The sequence below is a fragment of the Scophthalmus maximus genome, chromosome 19 (genome assembly GCF_022379125.1).
Source record: "Scophthalmus maximus strain ysfricsl-2021 chromosome 19, ASM2237912v1, whole genome shotgun sequence".
NCBI classification, from domain to species: Eukaryota; Metazoa; Chordata; class Actinopteri; order Pleuronectiformes; family Scophthalmidae; genus Scophthalmus; species Scophthalmus maximus.
In genome coordinates, this window is record NC_061533.1 from 19,200,808 (window position 1) to 19,219,286 (window position 18,479).

The 18,479-nt window shown below is 39.8% G+C and overlaps 1 protein-coding gene across 3 annotated transcripts; it reads left to right on the forward strand.

The window, feature by feature from the left end:
- Nucleotides 1–220: 220 nt before the first annotated feature.
- On the forward strand, nucleotides 221–17,682 carry glt1d1 (glycosyltransferase 1 domain containing 1). 3 transcript variants are annotated; one of them, XM_035638841.2, is made up of 12 exons: nucleotides 221–614; nucleotides 1,397–1,548; nucleotides 1,699–1,804; nucleotides 3,811–3,862; nucleotides 4,724–4,760; nucleotides 5,726–5,782; nucleotides 10,885–10,983; nucleotides 11,596–11,645; nucleotides 13,720–13,763; nucleotides 14,229–14,349; nucleotides 14,932–15,030; nucleotides 16,654–17,682. In XM_035638841.2, the coding sequence occupies exons 1-12, from the start codon at nucleotides 547–549 to the stop codon at nucleotides 16,798–16,800; spliced, it is 1,032 nt and encodes a 343-aa protein (XP_035494734.1). In that variant the 5' UTR covers nucleotides 221–546; the 3' UTR covers nucleotides 16,801–17,682. The 3 variants fall into 3 exon arrangements, with proteins under 3 accessions (XP_035494734.1, XP_035494735.1, XP_035494736.1); XM_035638842.2 differs by having other exon boundaries at nucleotides 14,234–14,349; nucleotides 16,654–16,790; XM_035638843.2 differs by lacking the exons at nucleotides 1,397–1,548; nucleotides 1,699–1,804.
- The last annotated feature ends 797 nt before the right edge of the window (nucleotides 17,683–18,479 follow it).

The following is an 18,479-nucleotide window of genomic DNA, read 5'->3' on the forward strand; positions in this document are numbered from 1 at the left end:
CTGCTCAGTCGGCAAAGCGGCTGCCGCTCCATCCATGTGATTTGGAAGTTTGTTCCGTTTACGCAGACATGCTTGTACCGTCGAGAGCCGGAAGCGATGTTGCGGTTTCCTTTTTGTTGTCGTTGTGTTGTCGTTAACCGCGGATGCTGACGCCGACAGACTTGTCAGGAGACATGAACGTGTTCTGGGTGCATATGTTTATGCTCGTCATTTTTTTTTTTTAATGTGTCGATGTCGAAATAAATGAAAGCGCCTTCGCAGTATGTGGCACCGTCACGTGTTTCCAGGGGAACATATTGGAGACGGACCCGTAAACACTGCGAGCGTGGTGCTCACGTTACTTCCGAGCGGCGCGGCTCGTTACCAGCGCTACTTGTACTTGTACGTGTAACGTGGGCATGGGTCCGGGAAATGTGATAGTCCTATTTAGCGAGCTCAAAACAGCACACGGAAGCCCAGCTGCTGCTGCTGCTTCGGTCGATGTGGCGTCCACGAATGCTCCCATGTTAACGTAGCTAGCTCGACAGCCCAGCATTTAGTGTAGATATGAAATTACTCGTTCTTGCCTGTCTCAGCCCCAACACTGGGAACAACACCACAGCTGAGAGAATCAGGTAAATTAAAGTGTAGCTATAGAGGTTGTAGCCATACTTAATATTAACGATAATGTGTTGTTGTTTTTTGTGAAAATGATATTGAAACGACAGACCATATTCCTCTCATGCAATGTAATACTTGCGTTTTGGATTGATGTCCATACGACAACAAATACCCTCATTTCCAGCTTCCCCTTGTAAAGACTCTTGAAAAACAAAAGTCAGGAACTCTGCTATAATTTTGTGTTTGGCAAAAAATTTCATCCACAAAAACAGAATCTTTGGGTTATACTTGAAGTCTTTAAAGTTGATTGAGAGTAAGAAGGCACAGGTTTTGTATGATCTTCTGAACGACTTTCCCACTGCCTCTGACAACTGTGTATTTATTTTTGTTTATATATTTATTTATGATTTCCATCTTTCTTTATTGATCTTGTTTTATGTTGAATGTATTTCAGTTTAGTTGTGTAACTCAACTACAGATTTTACTATTTCCTCTCGTAAATATTTCATATTTTGATGTTTTTGTAAATTAATGGATACTATGCCATATTTGTTTTGTATGTATGTATTTCAATTTTTTTTAAAGAAAAAAAAAAGGTTGTAGCCATACTAACAGCTATTTAGCCGGTGAGACTGTATCAGGCGAATAGCAGTGTATTAAGCTTTTAACCGGGGCTATTTAGAAGCAGTGCCTTACGATATGTGTTTGTACCTTAAGGCGCGGAGGCACAAGTAAATGTTTGTGACTTTGCCTAAACTGTCCTTCATTCGCAGTCACACACTTCTTTACATTGTAGGTCCCACATTGAATCAGCAGGACACACGTGTGAGCTCAGAGATGCAGCGGAATTTCAGTCACCAACTGAGATGGCAGACCTACTGTCTCAGACTCCTCCATTTGAGGGAGCACTGGCCATTCACCTTTTCAGAGCAGGCAGACTTCTCCTGGGTAAACCTGTTTCCCAGTATGCTTGCTTATCTACTGTACACACAGACTGTCATTTGCGTTTGTCAGCAAAATGGCAGGCTTGTGAGTTCATGGCCACCTGTTCCACAAATGTGAGAACCTCTCTTGCTTTATGTCTAACCTTTACACCAGACATCCAACTGCCCTTCGGCGTCATCTTTGGCGGAACAGACATAAATGAAGATGTGAAAGTTAAACCGAAGCGCGTGGTTATGGAGCAGGTGCTACTGAAAGCCAGGTGATGCTGCTGATAGCTGCTGTTTTGACCTCCCTTTGATTCAACACATTAAACAAACAGTACAACTGTGAAAGCAGCCTTTTACACACTTGACAATCATAAGGTTAGTCTAATTAACAGCTTCATAAGCAGTATGACACTGTCTTGACTGTGACATTGAGTCTCCCACTGCTTATGAAGCTGCTAATTAGACTAACCTTATGATTGTCAAGTGTGTAAGAGGCTGTTTTACGACAGACACGTGTAACTAATAGCATTAATTATGGATGCATTATATTAAGCTTTGTCATTTTAAGGGCCATGTTATTGTGCACACATGTAGCTTTTATGTGACATCAACCATCTTTGTTATTAGTCACACCTATTTGTGTTCTGCTTTGCCAAGGTAACATATTTTCCATTATGTTGGATCTGTTTGAACAGAGCCAAGAGTCTTTTATTGTCACATGCACAGTATAAACAGTTGTTGCACCGTACAATAACATTCTTACTTCGTTAGTCCTCATTTGACAAAGTTTACAATATTGAATTAGTACAAAATGGAAGATAGAAATATCTATTCATATGCACTTACAATTATATATACACGTGATTATGTAAACACTATAAACAACAAAGTTGGTGTGCATTGTTGTGCAAGAAAGGTTTCCTGTGTGACACAGAAAAGATATAATGAAAAATAGACATTTGACCAATTTTGCCTTGTATGTATATTGTTCGAATGAAAATTAAGACATCTCCTAATTTTCTTATTACCCCCGCCAATTATATTTTCGCCCATGTCTGTCTGTCTGTTTGTTGGTTTGTTCTCGTCAGAATGATGATGCGTAAACTACTAAATGGATTTCCACAAAACTTGGTTGAAGAATGGCACATGGGGCAAGAAAAATAATTACATTTTGGCATGGATCCAGAAATCTTTTTTCACTTTCATTAACATTGTGAGATGGGGTGTTTTTCTTCACAGATTCCCCAGAGAATAATGCACGGATTGTGATTTAAAAATCAGGCCTATTAAGGGGACTGATATCTATGGGTGTTTGCAATTTTGTGCATCTTGATTGAATTTAAGGGGACTGTTGGGCCTTGGCAGGGGAATGCGCTCTACTGAGTGCCATTCTTGTTAATCATGTGATTTTCAGTCTTGGACATGCTGAGAAATCTTTTGTAGATTTATAAGTTCAAAACAAAATTGTGCCACACTGACTCATTGGAATGAATAGAAGATTGCCGTAAATCATTGCATACAGTTTGTTGCCTATTTAAATGTAGGGACAGTATTTAGTACTGTTGAATATATTTCTATACGAAATTATCAAAAGCATTTATCACCAATATGTGATCTGTTGCAAAGCATCAGAATCATATTAACTAGTGTCTTTGTTATCTGTTGAAAAAAAGACTGGATCATTAGGAAGTGCCAGGAGCACCGGCATGAAAGAATGAGGCTGAACACAAGCCAGCCAACCCCAGCTCTGCAGGCTGTGTGCTTCCTCCTCCCCTGGTTTAATGTTGATACGTTGAAATGTAATCTGCAGACAGGCATGTCCTGTGCCCCGGCGTCACATCCTGGTGTCCCCGTTATCATTAAGATGAAAATATGTAATAAAGCATCCATCTTGTGAATCTAAGAGGATAATTGTCCTCTGGGAGAATGGGGGATATCAAAGTGTCATGACTTCAGACGTCTGAATCCACGTTCCTCCCGCTGTTAGAGCCTTTTCACAGAAAAAAACACTCTGAGCCCATCGGCCCATTTAATGATGCACACACACACACACGTGCAAATGAATATCTCCCCACTGTTTTTTGCTCTACATTGTATTCATCCTTAAATCCTTTACCTTCAATCCACAAGCAGCTTATGTATTCAGTCTTAAGACTTTTGTGTCTTACTGATGCGTTTTCCTATCATCCTATCAGCCATAAGTTACTATCATCAATGAAAATTCTTGTATTATTGAAATGGTTTTAAATTTGGGTGACAACAAAGAGCTTTTTTTCAGGTTCGCGGTTGCATTTACCAGCAAACTGAAGGAAGAGGCAGAGTTATTTTTGGTATGATTCTTCTGTTTTGTATTTTAATATACCAACTTTACTTGTTTATATCTAACAGTATTGATGCTTGCATGACCAAGTCTGTGTCAAGTCACTAATTTTTCATTTGTGCTCCTTTTTGTTTTACTGTAAGAATTATGTCTGTGCTGGTTCATCAGTATGTTTACAGCCTGCTGTGCTGCACACAACCCTCCAAACTTAGCAACTGGCAACACTATCATGGATGCTATCTTAGCAAACAAAATATTGACCTATTTCTTTCGGAGCAAGTATGAAAACTCAAGTGTGAGAGCAAAAGGTTTTTATTTCCATTTTACGGCACATCAACAGACAGCAGGAGGCTGACTGCTTCAATAAATACAACAGAAATCCTGCCCTGTAATAGTTAAGCGTTAAAACAATATTACCGTGCTTTATTTTCAGATCAGATTCCAGCCATGGGCTGTAGATTGAGGCGAGTGGCATGCTTTATCTCTACCATTTAGTGCTGACAGCAGGCAGACAGGACAGGCACTGAGAGGCATTGCCACACTTTTTATTGTGACAGAAAACACACATAGGGGATGGATCTAGTGTGATAACACCAAGTCAATTTCCTTTCCTTCCCCTGTGATTTATTTTGTAGTGCCCCCATTATCTTTGCAACTGCTTTTACTGACACTCTTTTAAAGTTAAGATTAGGTTTAAATATGTTCCCAGCACAAAGACCATTATGTGGCTCTTTTTATTTTCTGACATCACAGCACAATATTATCAAATATGACAACTGCCAATAATTACAGATTGATTCATAGCACTTAGGTATTTATATTATGTTTTATCCAGCCTTGTCTAATTTTCTCTTTTTTTCTTTCTCTGAAGCTGTCTCAGAGCAGTAAAATCTATGTCCAACCCCAAGGTAAGCTCTGCAGGATGAATATCCTCGCCTGATGCTGTGCATCCCTGACTCACCATTGAAGTGTTACATTAATCAGCTTTGACATTTTTTCCTCCATTATCATACTGACTGCTGTACAGAGTCGCATTTGCTCTTGCCATTGGCCACCACCCCATGTAGGATGGCCCAAATCACTCTTCCATGTCGCTTCCCACCAGTAGCCCTGTTTGGCAAATAGTGCCCCTTCATAGATTAGAGGAGAGCCCAGGCCAGTGGGAGCTTATTTTATTGCGTGCGTGCGTGCGTGCGTGCGGGGGGTTACATGCACACAGTGCTGAAAATTGTGTGCTTGTGCACGCTCAATGAAAGTGGTATCTACCCAGTTTATGCTTAATCCTGCCTGCCCTGATGTTAAAAACTTTTAATGGGCCACCAACAAGATTTCTCCCAGTGCTGCCTCTGGTCATTGAGAGCACAGCTCTACAGTGAAGCGACGAAAAAAACTAAGTTAGAGATCTTGTTGTGCAAAAGATTTTCATATCATTATGAATCAGTGGTGGGAATGATATATTTTAGTCTATAAATGTATATGTAGTAGCTTTATACAATGTATGGATATGTATATGCAGCGCCCCTCCTATGCTTTTAATTTATGCTTGTCACAAAATAGTTATCACACTAAAGAGCTTTTTATATGAACCACACAAAATAATAGTTTGTTCACATGAAATATATATAAAAGACACCAATGTACCTAATATGAATAAAGGTTATGAAGGATATAGCATGTGTTTGCTGTTTATGGTTTGAGTGTGGTATTACTAACCACAGGCCATGTTTATAAAAACTATTTTGGAGTTAACTTACTCACCTCTGGAACTGAGAGCCACTTTAATAATTTGCTTCATTGTGGATTTTATCACTGCTGAACAGTAAAAGCTTATTGAGAGCACTGTGCTTTGTCTTTGTGTGTGTTTATATTTAAGGCATCCAGACAGAAGTGACTGAGAGATTCTGCTGGACTGAATTCCTGAGGAGCTCAGGTATGGTTACTGCCTCAATTTAAGGTATCATTCTACAGTAGCTGTTATAGCTAGAGTGTGGTATTTGATAATTACCAGACTTCACAATAGGCATTTTTTGGTTTACTTATTTTGGTAAAAAAATATTTTCTAATGAAAGCTATTCTGAGGGAAATCTGTGTATCATCCAGAAGAAGCAAATAAATCAATCATTTTCATTGGATTACTAACCCTTTAATAGCAAGACTGAATAGTAAATACAGAATGAATAAATATTGGGATACAATGTATTTTAGCTTGATATTCTGTTCTCTTTAAGAACTACTTATTAATGGCAAGTAATATTCTGGCCTGGTGTAAATATATCTAAACATGACACAAGGGACAGTTTTAGTCTCATCTAATTATTGTCTAACTATTGCAGGGATAGTCTGTGAGCACATTCACAAAACCTTAGTGGCTACAGGTGCTGGATACTATGTTCAGTGCATTCAAATGGAGCGATGCCTGCACACTGAAATTTCTGCTCCCATGTAGAATAGGGTTTCTGGTGTAGATATATTCGTCTGCCACATGTTTGCCAACTGTTTTGAATGCTGTATATGAAAGCACTCTACCAGACAGTCAGCATACATTTAGTCTGTGCTATGTCAGATGCATCAGTGTGGAAATCAGGGAGGCCAGATTTTCCAGCCTCATCCAGTCTTTTCTTCCTTCTCTTCTGCAATTTCCCAGCTCCCATTTGAATAGCTTGGTAAATATGCACAGTTACTCTGAGCATCCTCTCCACAAACAACCTGGCCTTCAAATTGGAAATTGCAAGATGATGTCCATCTCAGGTATATTTGTGCTCATACAGAGCACTGTTGACTATACAGAGAGGAACAGTTGATTATTAGCCTTCCAGGCCAGGGCCATGTTCACCAGGCTTCACAACCAGTACGAGTTATACTAATCGTCCACAGTCACTTGGCCATTTGTTATACTTGAAATAGGAGTTACTTCTGTTGTGCTTTTCATCAGATGAAAGCACTATACTCAGATTCATAGTTGATTTTAGAGCTGTAAACATTGTTCATCTCTCTGCATATGTGCTGATTAAGGTGGTCATTTTTCGTAGCTGTAGGTTAGATGTATTGTTAAGTTCTATCCATTTTGTATTTTTCTTGCCAGTGCATTTGACTACACATTCTCTGGAATTTCATTTGTGTTTGTGTGTAATAGGGACATGGGAATGTGACCTCAAACCAGAGAGTTGTGTAACGGCCTTTGTGTAACAGTTTCTTTTTTCAACTAAACAACAATGTCTTTTTTTGGATTTGTTGTTCTGTTGTCATAGACCTTGATCACCTTCTTTGTCACCTTCAGTAATCAGTCTCAACAACTTCACTCATGTTTTAGCTTTCCTCAAACACAACAACACAGTCTGACAGAAGTGTCTCCTGCAGCAGCATGCATTCTCTCGTGTCACCTCTCATCCTCCTTTCATCTTCACACACACTCCCAGCACAGCAGGGGGCACTATCCCATGTGAGTCGTCTCTCTTCCCAGATCTCTGTGCATATTGATTTACTTTTGCACCCCCTCCACCTGGCTTGACATAAATGAAACATTACTAAATATCAAAATGTAAAGTGGTATGTGGTATATCGGGCAAGTACACAAAGGTGTGCCTCAGTTTGAGTTTGTGGAATAAATGTATTCTGCTGACCCAGTGTTGCAGCGGCACTCTGTAAAACGACATCCTACAGTGAACATAAAAGAGGCAAAGCAACCCTCCTACCTGATTGAAGATACATAACCATACTGTGTGCGCTTCTGCGATTATCCTTTAGGTGTCATGTGCCCTCCAAAGGCACTGATTTCCGCCATGGGATCCAGAAGCTGTCAGTCCATGAAAGCCAATTGGTGTATGTTTGTGGACCCCTGCTGAGTACCCTGTGATACATGAGAAGAAAGTGCAGCGATGCTTTGAATCACTGAAGGATGAGAGGAAACAAGTTGGGTGTCTGTTGGTCCTTGGATGATTGAAATTGAATCAGTTACACATGAAGCTTTTAGTGAAGTAGCTCTGTGAATAGATAATTAAAAAGTGAAGGCAAAGGTTAGATGTTAAAGGGATAGTTCAGTGATTTTGAAGTTGGGTTGTATGAGGTAGTTCTGCATAGTTAATATGTTTCCCTAATGGAGATGGTGATCAGCACTGTCATTTTACTGAGTTTGGAGGAGAAGTGGATGTAGCAAATATTAGAGTCCTTTGTGTCACTCCTGACAGTTTTCAGGCTGTTGTGTCCATATTGGAACCCCCCAAAAATTGTGGCCATTAAAAATAAATCCCTGACATAGCTTCTTCTCATGCAAGACAAATGCATTGTGGTTTTCAAGCTAGCACAAACTTCTGAATACTTAACTCCTCCGGAAGTATTAAGTCACACGGACAGAGTTACATACACTCTGCTCATTTTGATCTGTTTGGTTTTTTTCCTTTGCTATTTAAAGAAAATAAGTGTTGAGCCACATCATTTTCTGTTATAGTGAAAGCATCAACATTGAACAAAAACAACAGCCCACAGTGAACCTGCAGCACAAATGCTACTGTACCTGTTAGTGCAGCCTGGTGTGTGTTGTTCTGACTAGAAATGCTGCTTCCCTGCCTGAACCCACTGCATAATGTTGGTGCATTTCCTCAGCGGTGGCCTTATGCATGAAGATGTTCACTCAAAAATATGCAATTTGTGCACAATCTGTGAAACCTCTTTAGAGACAGCTGGTATAGCTTAGTGGGTTACACCACTGACTTTGGTACAGAAGAAAAAAATCGATAATTGTAAGTCGCTTTGAACACATTGGAGTGTCAGCAAAATGAATGTAATATAATGATACTATTACAGTTCATCTGCATATACTTGTTAAATTGATATTGTTCATTTAAAGGTCTGTCTGTAGAATGGAGACATAATCTCACCTGTGTCATTTAGTTAGATAGTTTCTTATTTGAGTCCATTTTTTAGATGTTGTCATTATTTCATCTACACCCTGCAGACTCTAGCCACTCTGTCATCCTGAGCCACCCAACAGATAAACAGGAGCTGTTCAAATAGATATGTGCTCCCAGATCCATGCACAGACATATACACAGACACACACACACACACACACACTAATTGATTAAAGCACAAGGGGACTTTTCAGAATGTCCTTCTAAAATCAAAGGCAAACCATCAAAAGTGTGTTTTACTTAGAACTCTACAGAAAGAGAAAGGAAAGATTGTGTCTGGCACAACAGATGATTTGTACAATTTGTTTTTCTCCCCTGAGGGAAGATGAATTGTGTCTCAGATCCAAAGGCTTTGTTTGTGTCTTTGAATTTCTTGTTCATTTGACAGGTCTGTGCTCTAGTATGATTCCAGCGATCCTCCATTATTTACCTGCATCTTGTTCTGAGGCAGTGACTTGGGTGTTTACCTTAACTGACGTGCTTTCTCATCCTGAGAATCAACTCTAGGAAGTGTGATGTGTCCCACAGATGAAGTGCTTTTTTGACAATCGACTCCTAGGATCAGGGTCAATGCCCAGACTCCATGCTGTCAGTGTAAGATGTTCTTTAATAGCATTAAAAGAGCTGCCTCAGCCTCCTGATCAGGACTTATCTGGCAGCAGGGGATTTCACCCGACAGGCACTGTGCTTTAAGCACGCGCTGGTGTCTGTCTGTGGTATTATTTTTGTCTTCGTCACTAAACAGATACCTCCTCTCTGAGCTGTTTTTGCACTTAAAGTTCGATTCAACACGGCTTTGCCATTTTATCTATTATATTATAGGAGCAATAATTGGAGCAATAATATCTCAGCAGTTATGATTTATCCTTGTGGCTCATTGTTAGACGCAAAGGGTAAGAAATCACCCATTCATTTTCTCATGTAACCCTCCAATGTTTAAATATCTTTATACATCTGCATGTGTTGAATCACAGACTTTTTCTCCCATTGATTCCTCAGACCTGGATGTTAAAGTGTTACCTTTACACTAACCCAGCTTAAAAATGACATGAAACCAGGACTGAAAAAGAACTGGGCATAAAACTGGTGTTCTTTTCAGATAAATTTTATACCTACTACTGTCACTTTGTTACACTAGTAAAACATCTTCCAAATATGTTTTAACTCAACTAGTCTTGTCTGTGACCATCAGTTAGTCCACTACTTTGCTGCCGACTGAAGTATCTCAACAAGTCTGAAGATGGATTGCCATGAAATGTGGTTCAGACATATATCTCCAAGCACCACTGAGTACAGCGTGACACTGCTGCTTGCATGACTGTTAATCTCCATTTGGTGGAGGTTTACCTTGGAGTTACCCTTCTTTGCTCAAGGACACATGGATACTCAATGCCAGAAAGTAGCATTCTTTAAAAACTAGGTCTCCCTGCTAGGCAGCTGTAAACGTAACTCGGTCCACCTCCTATATGAACCCTCTAGAGGATGTACAGTGTGAGTTGATTATCTATTTAACGTTCATTAGAGGATCCACTCATTGTTGAGAAGAGCGAGTCTGATAGTCCAGTGTGTGCTGCCATTATTACAGTGCAGGGCTCTTTTATTAGAGTCCGGACATGTATCTTCTGCCTTCAGAAGAAGTCAGGTGCAGTACACAGCAGTAGTTGGCAGTGGACACAGACAGTGGTATTCCAGCCAGTTTCTGACTAATTGATCCTGAAAGTTTGATGGTCTGGGAAAATTTAGCGGCCCTGCCTCTCAATTAAAGTGATGTTCTGAAAAGTGTTTGATGTTGTTCGCATGATGCGAACAACATCAAACACTTTTCACTTGAACACTTTTCATTTTAATCCGGGGTTGCTCAGCGAGCAAAAGCTCTGGCTCCGTAGTTATGATGCTGTATTACACACTGATTATGCGGCAACCTTCCAATGTTTACAGCAGACTATTGCCCTCTTGAGTGTTACGACTCTGATCAGAGAATCGCGGGCGCACATTAGTCACCGCTGTCTTACTTTCCTCATGACCTTGGGTGATGTATTGCTTTCATTATATGCCGATGTACTTGGGATGTTCATTATGCAGTGTTTTGATATTGTGTCTTTCTTTGTGTCTGGATCCCCCCCAGGTATAAGCAGTGAGCATGTGGATGACCTGCGTGTCTTCCTGTTGGTCTGTGGCCTCAGAAAAGTCAAGGACCCCCTCTTTCTGGTGGAGGTATTTTCAGGTATACCATACAATTGTCTTTGTTTACCATCCATTAACGTGTGTGTGAGTGTGTGTGGGTGTGTGGGCGGTCGGGCGGGCGGGCGTGTGTGTAGTGGCTATCAGTTTCCTCTTGACTTAAAAATTATGTTAGATCCTGGTGGGGGAGTTTCAGCTTATTGAAAATTAATGTGAAAGAGCAATGAGATTCTTCTGACAGCTCACGTTGGCCCTACAAAGACATTCTGTCCTTAATTGTTTTTTATTCTTACGATGGCTATTCTATACATGTTGTTGCCAATGATTAACAACACCAGTGGTTTCTTTTTTTTGATAAATAATATTTGATTTGGTGTGGCTTTCATAACACAGTTATGGTAATAAACCAGTGTTAGAGTGGTCATAATGTTATTTTTATTCAGATAGATGTGAGGATTTTCACATGACCTTTATTTGTATTGAATTCTACTGTTCACAGGTAAACAAAAAAAGAAGCAAAAAATTGTGCCCAAAGCAAGTGTAGTTAGAATACTAAGCAAAATCACTTTACTCACTACTGCTTTTGCGAAAGCTGCAACTCTTAAAAAACGGTTGTGTTTTTGTTAAACATTGTCAGTTATATTGTGTCTTTTAGAGTGGCATTGTGAGAATCTTCTAAATGTGCTGATCATTATTGGGCCAAAGGTATGTACAAAGTCACTATACAGTAAGTCAGCATTGTTTTTTCATACTTGCCATGTGTTCCCTCTGTACCATGACTCTTTGTAGTTTTGAAATTACCTAGAAACCTGCCCTGGGAATTCAGACAGCCTCTAATTGGATGTAGCAGAGATACTGGCTTTAGCTGTTTAGCTGGAATTAACAGCCGTTGCCGGGAGGAAATGGCAATCTTATGCAAACCGGGCGAGGGTCAGCAGCAGCAGTAACTGGCTGACCACTTGCTATAATGCATTTCATTCTCCAGATTGGCGCTCACGTTTGACTTGTGACCTGCATAGAGCTACCTCATTTTAATACACATTGATGGGCATGAATCTGTACATGTGCTGGTGTAAAGCAAAGCAGTGAGCCCTGTCACACAACATCATGCTTCTTGAAGTCGTTTCATCCTTGAAGAAATTAAGTGCACATATACAGGCTACACAAGTCAAATACCTGGAAAGCAATGGAAATCTTACAGCCTGTTATGATTTATGATTTTCATAAACATACCTTTACATTTACTTTATTATGATTATGATTATTATTATTATTATTATTATTATTATTATTATGTTTTAACTGATTGCATTTTTATGCTGTTCTGCAGATAGAAATCATATCCTGGCTAACAGCAGCAGCCCCAGTGCTCTTCTTTCTTCTTCTTTTTCTGACTTCATTTCCAATATCCTGCTCATTGATTCCTCAGTATGTTTAGTCTTCATCTTAACTCGCCCCTTGACTTGCTTTGACATCCATGTTCAGTATTTTAGTGTAACTTTCAACTGTGTTGGGCAAAACATATGTTCTGCTTTAGTTTTGCTCAAAAATAACTCAGTTAGACATGGCCAGGGGCTTGTACACTGTCTTACTGCAGTGTCTTGCTCTGCTATGCTTTGTTGTTGTTTGATGAAATGGTTCAGTGGAAGCGGAGATGTGTGATTCATCTCAACGCCCTGAATCACTGTGAAAGCGTGTTTGTTTGTCTGACAAATGTAAAGCCATTTATTATTTTTGAAGTAAACTTTTCAGATTTCCCCGTTATATTTTTAGATTTTCACTGTCAATTAAACTTAAACATTGTTGGATAAATTTAATGAACTAACATTAAAATATGAAAATACGTGTCATGATGTACCATAAATCCACAGCGACTTAATTCAAGTAGTAAACAGTCTGACTGCACAGCATCTGTCATTAAGAGGAAAATTCAGGTCACTTTTTGAGCGATGATCCATCGCACTGCTCTGTAACTAGGTTTTATCAAGGACCACAGTGTTCAGCATACTTTGTATTGCTATGAAATAAAATTAATTTAAAGCTTATTGTGAAATTTGAATGATAGATCATTTTAAGCACCCTTATTCGTTGTTTAAAAGCAAGCAAGAATTTATGTCGCAGAGGACAAGACAACATTGCCATTATCCCAAAAGGAAAGGTAAGACCGATTCCCTTGGACAAGCAAAAACATTGGTGTAGCATTTGCTTTCCCCTTCTGACTACTTATGTTCCTCCCCTACGGTGTTTGTTCATTCACCCTGGGACACTAGAGAATCTGTGCTTAAATCGTTTGTGTTTGTTAATGCGGCCTTTATCTTGATCTATTCCCCACTGGTTTTACAATGTCTGCTAAATCCCAGATTACATCAGGATACAAACATGTTCTTAGTTTAGGTTCTTTGATTTTAATGCAAGCATGCTTTAAAGGAGATTCAATTTTGAAATTCCATGAGCTATAAAATGACAGATAAAAAAAACCTAGAAGGAGCCTGCTTGGCAGCATCTTTGACCTAAATTGCTATGCTTTGACTTTTCTGTGGGCAGGCTAATGCAGGCAAATCCCACATTGCAATTAATCAGATTGGCCACCCACCCCAACCTGACCCCAATCTCTGAAAATACAGGATTTTCAGAGAATGATTTTCTAAGTATAGAAATTATAAATTTTGCGTCATTGTTTATTTTATCCTTCTGATTAAGTCATTGCTGCATTCCCTTGATGAAAACAGTGCTTAGAAAAGGGGTTTCACATGTCTTTTGCAATCTGTGATGCTTTCAGATTGATCCTGTGTTTACTGTTGAAGTGGAAGCTGTTGTTAAAAGGTAAGCCCTGCGCTCTGTTTTGTTGTGTTTAATCAGTTACACATCTCTTAAAGGCAAACTTGAGATCTGACATTTTAATTGCCAACATCTTGTTCCTGTGAGAAATTTGAAAACTGCTTTTCTTTGTATTTGTACCATGTGGTACAAGAAATTATCGCTTACATTTATGTTAACATTATGTGAACAGAATGCAGATCTGAGGGGTGTGTCAAGATCCTCTCTCTTCCCTCCTCCTCTGGAATCTTGGCTGATCTTTCAGTATTTCCCCAAGGGCCTTAACCACAGCAGAGATTTTTGTGGCAGGAAGCTGCCCTCTCTGATTAGGACTTTACCTGGACACTCTGTGCATGTTACACATAGCGTGGCCGTGTATCCTGCCCTCAGCTTGTCACTGCTGTTCAGCATCATTCATGCCTCTGTGAGCCCTGAGTCACGCAGAACTGAGCTTTTCCACTGCTTCTGCAGAACAGCAGGGGTCTTCTTGGCCCAGGAGAGGAGCCAACAGGAGCTTCATGCTGCCATGAAAAGGTGCTTTGCCATGGTCAACAGCTCCATCTCAGAGGGCATGTCAGCAGCCATCTTGGAGGTAAACATCTTCAGGGCTCATGGGTAATTTGAGGATACCATGTCAAGCCTTCAACAATTCAATTGTACACTTTTCTTTCTGTTGTTCACGCACTGTGGTGCACAATAATATTTAGCTAATGAGAATTCAATATGTCGAAGTGAACACTTTGCCATCCAAATCCAATCAAATGTGAATATTTACAGGAGTCCTTATCTCGCTGTTTCTTGCTCAGCTACTATGTTATCTGACTTATTCAGGGATAATTGCTCAAATTAACTGCTTGACTCAAATATTCACATTCCTGAGTGAGCAAAACCTGCAAATCCACTTAATCTCTCTTAAACAAGATTGAGACAAGCCACACTAGGCTGAGCGTCTGAGTAGTATGTTAACATGTTTCATTTAAAAACCTGCTGAAATTATTAGCAGATACAGATTGTTATTTCTGTAAGTGAACTCAAGCACCGAAGTGCAGAAAAGCCAAGCTGCACAATTTCCTAGGTGCTAAGATTATTTTCTTTCTTTTTTCAGCAACTTTTGACTGACTTTTTGAATGTCCGTCTGTGACTTGTGAGTGTTAAATGTCCTCTGCTCCAATAGGCCATGGATCTCGGGGTACCTGTGGTGGCCAGGGACATTCCAGGAAATTCGTCCGTGGTGCAGCATGATGTCACGGGTCTGCTGTACTCTACTCCTCAGGTATATGGCGACAGTCACTGACCAGGTCACCAAATGCGTTAAGCCTTTTAAGCTTTTACACTGTGTTGATGGCTTACAGAGAGAATGTACTGCATGTACTGTACCTCTGTAGCCAAAACCTACATCTGCCACCTTAGCTGCATGGGAAAGTAAATTATGCTAATGCATAGTATTGAAGCACTGCCTCGGGATATCTCAAGAGGTTTTTCCTCTTCCTGGTATAGATTACATTATTTATGTTAAATTTTGTACTTTCAATTCAACATGAGTCTATATACCTGTAAAATAATAAGATAGGAGCTGATGTTTTTTTCTTGGTTGCTTAGATTAGCATCAAACAGTGAAGCCTTCAGTAATGGACACAAAGATAACACATTTCCAACACGTAGTAGAGCAACACACAGCAGTAAGCAGGAAAGAGCAAAATGGGACACCCCATGAGAATGATATCGATATGGATTTGATATTATTGATATATTTTTCATGCAAAAAGAGAATAAATTAACAGGTTAATATCAGCTGACATAGGGCTTAAGCATGGTGCTGTCATCTGGCGTGATGTTGCTGTAACGGTGGAGATAAGTCCTCTCCGGGGGTGGGGCACATGTGCCTCAGCTGAGTTGCCAGGAGGAAGCTCTCAGAGATGGTTGCAGCGACTTGGGCTGGATAAACCACAACCTCAGCCAGGACTAATGGACAGCAAGCGCTAGTTTTTCAGCCAAAACTTTCTATGCAGTGGATCATGGTCAAGCCATTTTTTTTCTTCTTCATGTATTAAAAGCCTGTCTTTTTTCTGATTGTCAGCGTTTCTAATTCTTAAAGCCTTCAAAGTAATTACATGAGGAGCACAGGTATCAAGAAATGTGTCAGAAGAAACAAACACACAAATGACCTCCGCTGTCTCACTCTATTATTTACAGTGAAGTGATTATAAGCATGCTGCTCATAAGTTGATCTTTAATCCTGTTGCTGAGGATTTATAGCACTCATGGCCACACAGAAAAGCTGTTTCCTACCAAGAGCCTCTTCAGACATAATCACATCACTTGACTTGAAGTGAAGTAAAGTGAAGTGGCCCGCTGACTGGCTGCATCTGGAACTTTGTGTGCCTATTGGCTCTGTTGCAGCAAATGTTGGCGGCCATGCCGCAGGAACACTTTAATACACTTTAGCTTAATTTTTTTGGGAGGCTTTTCTCAGTCTGATGGGCGAACGTTTGAGGAACTAGGTTTCAGGATGCTGTGTGAATTAAACCACATTTCAGTCAATGCTCAGTGATAGCCCCATTGATCATTTTTAATTGTATAACTTTTATCCTCCTTTTTATTTTATTTTTCCCTTTGTTCATAAGCAAATGAGAAGTGGCAGTAATTAGAATAGACTTAAAAGGTCTATTGGACAGTAGGATTTGGATGTGGAGCCACCAGTATCTCCATCCTTTGGCAATGTACAGACACTTTTGAAGTATTTACTAATCAGCGTACATGCTTTTATCTGAGTTCTGTTCTTGTGCCTTGGATTGTCTTTTATCCTTTGAAAAAAAATATCTTCAGGCAACATTAATGACAAGCTTCAAGTGGCATTGGGCAGTAAATAGACTTGTTTTGTTTTTATTCCGGCCAGGAATTCGTTCATCAATCTCAGCGGCTATTATCAGACCATGAGCTGAGAGGGAGAGTGGTGCACAATGGAAAACTCTATGTGGAAGAGCATCACAGCTTGAAACGGGAAAGAGAAACCTACCAGCGTCTGGTGGGCACTCTGAACTAAGGTCACCAAGTTCAGCTCCACCTTCTATATTTTCTCAGGAATTTCAGTGACAGGGAATTACACTGATCTATCTACAAGGCACAGCTATAATTTTCACAGGTGTCCTCTACAAAATAATCCTGTTTCAGCTGCATTACCAGATTGGAATTACTCAGCAGAGCACGTTGAACTAATGACCTACAGTAGAAAGGATTGTTTGTCTTGTTATAATATATTTGATGTACTGTATGTGAAATTGATGATTTACTGTTATTTATGGTGTAGTACAAATATCGGAAAGGTCAATGGTTTTACTTAATAAAAAAAGTATACAACTCCACTGGTTTTTTTTATACTCGTTGGTGAAATGTGGTTGTATAATTATCATTCAGTCAACTGAGACAAAAAAAATGTTTGTAATCGCTTGTTTTACCAACAGCATAAATTCTTGAAGTGCCATTAAATCTTGATATTTCTCTCAAAGGCAGTGTAGGATCAGCTATTATGCTATTGCAAAAAAATGTGTCCAGTGTTGCTATCTCCTCCAGGCTGTATTCTACCATATTCATTTTTAATAAAGTGCAATGTTTGGGTTGTACAGATTCCAGACACTAGCAAGAACTCAATTTGTTCAAAGGGCAAAGGGGCACAAAAGGTTATTGTAATTTGCCATTCCAAAGGTTGATATTGGCAACATTGGGGCATTGGCGTGTAAGTAAAACATGATTGTTCTCTCAAATCTTTAGCACTATGTCACACTTTTGATACAACTGTAAAACAAAATATAGACATCAGTATCTGACCTCTGCATACTGTTACCATATGCCATATGCACCCTTACAACAACAAAAGGCAACATTCTGTGTTTTAATGAAAAAATAAAATTTAAAATGAATCAACTTACATTTCCAAAGAAAATGGCCTTGGACTTTGCATAATCGAAAACACCAATTTCACCAAGTATTATGTTTGATTAAAATCACATTTTGAGTTCTATATGATACTGGTGATCAGTGTATTGTATTAGTAATTTTAAGACCTGTGAATCCCAGAGCAGTTGATATCCACATGCAGCATTTACATTTTTAGGCTTTTAACATTGTGTACATATTGTGTCTATCTGGTCAGCCATTTGAAACTCCCACGCATCCACTCAATATTAAAAATTATTTACAGTACATGTACATGTAAAAGGCCTTGATAGGTAATGAAGTGCAGAAGAGGACAATAGGCCAAAATCACATGTTCTTCACAGTCGTTGGAGTTAACGAAGGCATTGAGTTGATCAAATCTACTGCACATGTGAGGTCTGATCAGGTTATGTATTATAACTGGTCCCTAGGCTCTGTGATGGGCACTTGAGGTTCTTCCTCACAACAGTCCCCCTTTCCAACCCAGTGGATGCCAGTGGAGTTGTTGCGAATGCTGGCGGTCCAGTGTGGAGAAGGTAGTGAACTGGACTTTCTCCTGCTGGTGGTAACAGAGGTCAAGCAACTGGGCCTCCTGGGCAGAGAGGTGGTTTTATCAGGCCCCATATCAGGGCCATTTCTTCACCAATTTCTACCTCCGCTGTCTCTTGCCAAGCTTCCACCTTGGTGGGGAAATTGTTGTAGTTTACCTGGTTCCCAGGGGTTTTCACAGTGCTAGTAAGGCCAACATTGCTCATATCCTCCACTATCATGTTATCTGAGCCATATCCG

Coding starts and splice junctions, on each gene's coding strand:
- glt1d1 (XM_035638841.2), top strand. CDS start 547: ATGAAATTACTCGTTCTTGCCTGTCTCAGCCCCAACACTGGGAACAAC. Junction 615..1,396: donor ACCACAGCTGAGAGAATCAG/GTAAATTAAAGT, acceptor TTTACATTGTAG/GTCCCACATTGAATCAGCAG. Junction 11,646..13,719: donor TGATCATTATTGGGCCAAAG/GTATGTACAAAG, acceptor TGATGCTTTCAG/ATTGATCCTGTGTTTACTGT.